At 37.7% G+C, this 2,051-nt stretch overlaps 1 protein-coding gene across 1 annotated transcript; it reads right to left on the minus strand.

Moving 5' to 3' along the window:
* Positions 1-457: 457 nt before the first annotated feature.
* Positions 458-1,834, minus strand: LOC107691785 (protein MIS12 homolog). The gene is made up of 2 exons (XM_016490596.1): positions 1,613-1,834; positions 458-1,068 (listed from the first exon to the last, which is right to left on the minus strand). Exons 1-2 carry the CDS (start codon positions 1,626-1,628, stop codon positions 458-460), a joined length of 627 nt encoding a protein of 208 aa, XP_016346082.1. The 5' UTR covers positions 1,629-1,834.
* Between the last annotated feature and the right edge of the window lie 217 nt (positions 1,835-2,051).

A 2,051-nucleotide genomic window follows, 5' to 3' on the forward strand; every position in this document is an offset into this window, starting at 1 on the left:
ATATATATTTTATATATGTTAATTTAGATTTGTTCGTAGCAATATAAATGCATAATATAATATTAAAATATAAATAACTATTTTTAAATTCATTGAATTATCGAAAACGTACACATTTTTGAACGATTACAATTTATACAATTTAAGTTAAAGCGGTTTATTAGTAGTTAGTTAGTATGCTGCACTCTAAGAAAAGTTAAAAAAAATAAAAAAAATTCTACTGTGTTAATATGAAGGAGTTTTCTGGATTGATTTTTCCACAGGTTTTTGTACGTGCATTTTTAATTACGCATTGTATTTTGTGTTTTCGGGTTACAACGGATAACGGATAATGTCCTGGAAAATTACTAGCACCTTTTCCATTTTTCTGCATATTTTTCTTACAGTGTACTAACTCATCAACAATCACAGGTACAAGCTACTAACAAAGTGTCTCATAAATGAAAAATAACAGTATTCAATTATTATTATTCTTTCCTACAACATCCTGCAATTGGCCGACAGCCTCCATCATGTGTCGAATGCTGTCTTGGACATTTCCCATTCCCTCTCGCCTCCATGAAATTCGCAGTTCCTCGATCCATCTCAGCACTTCATCCAGTTGTTTCTGAGTTTCTTTCTGCTCCTCAAGCTCAGCGAGAAGCGCTTGCTTGGCGCACACCTCGGCTTCATAAGCCTGCAGCAGATTGGCAATGGATTCCTGCAGCTTCATGAGGTCTTCTTTGCCTTCTGGGTACTTCTGGTGCAGCTGGTCATCGGGCAGCAGGACGTTGTGAGGGATGGACAGGACGCGGTCCATCAGCATCCCCTTCATGCGCTGAAACATGATTTCAAAGCGCTCCTGTAAGAACTGCCGCAGTTTTTGGGTGCTCTCTCGGGCTGTCAGTCGGAGCTCTGCTGGCGGATCATGGCCTGGACACAATCTTTTCACGAACACAGATTCAACAGCGACCAATATGTGATTGAGGGAATCTCGAAATGCATCGTGAACTCGTACAGTGCAGGTCTCTGGGGTGAAGCCGAAGAACTGTGCTTCATACAGCTGGAGGGATTCAGATCCCACTGAAACTGGAGTCATAAGAGAGACAAATTAAGCCACAAATATATTCACATATCCATACACTAGAAGTCCAAAAAATGTGGAGTAATTCAAAGGTTTCATGTTTTTAAAAGAAATCTCTTATGCTGACTTCGTATGCTCCTTTTCTATGATCAAAATACAGTAAAAACAGAAATACTGTGAAATATTTTTACAAACTGAAATGGCAAAGCTGAATTTTCAGCAGAAATCATTGCAGTATGCTGATTTGCTGACCAAGAAAACATCTATTATTTTATACATACACGTATATAATATAATGTTTTTATATTGGCTTGCTTTTTAGTCGTGTGGTTTCTAAGAGCAAAATGACGGCTGTTTCTCAAAACATTAAAGAACTAGCCGCATGAAAATATGACAATAACATTTATCTACATGTAAAACTGACTAAATATTTTCTAACATTCTAGAGTTATATATGAAGTTAAGCATTTTCCGCTCTTTTTGTGTTGTTTATGTTTTGTGAGTTATTCTAACATTCAAAAAGGTTTGAAAAACCGGATCGTGTTTTACCTCCGCTCTCTGCCATCTCTGCAGCGCGCGCGCAGTTCAACCTTCTTCTTCGCGCCTCTTCTTCTTCTTCTTATATCTTTCCGGCAGTGTAGACGCTACTGGGCGTATTACTGCCATCCACAGGTCAAAGTTTGAACTAAATTCTTATATACAGTCCTGTATTATGCAAGAACTGAAGAACTACCTCAGAGATCAGTTTATGTTTATCACTGTGTCCAAACAAAGTAGTAACAGAAAACACTTTAACTCCAAATTCTGCCAATTTATCAAAAAGTGCTTTTCTTTCTCCATTATACTTCCTACATTCCAAGAAAACATGCCCTACTGTTTCCATATTCCCACATTCACATAATCCAGAAATATGCTTTCCTACAATATACAAAAAGCAATGTAACCCACAGTGCCCCACCCCTACGGGATGGACAAGTACAAAAACTTT

Source organism: Sinocyclocheilus anshuiensis, unplaced genomic scaffold (genome assembly GCF_001515605.1).
Source record: "Sinocyclocheilus anshuiensis isolate Anshui unplaced genomic scaffold, SAMN03320099.WGS_v1.1 scaffold246, whole genome shotgun sequence".
NCBI classification, from domain to species: domain Eukaryota; kingdom Metazoa; phylum Chordata; class Actinopteri; order Cypriniformes; family Cyprinidae; genus Sinocyclocheilus; species Sinocyclocheilus anshuiensis.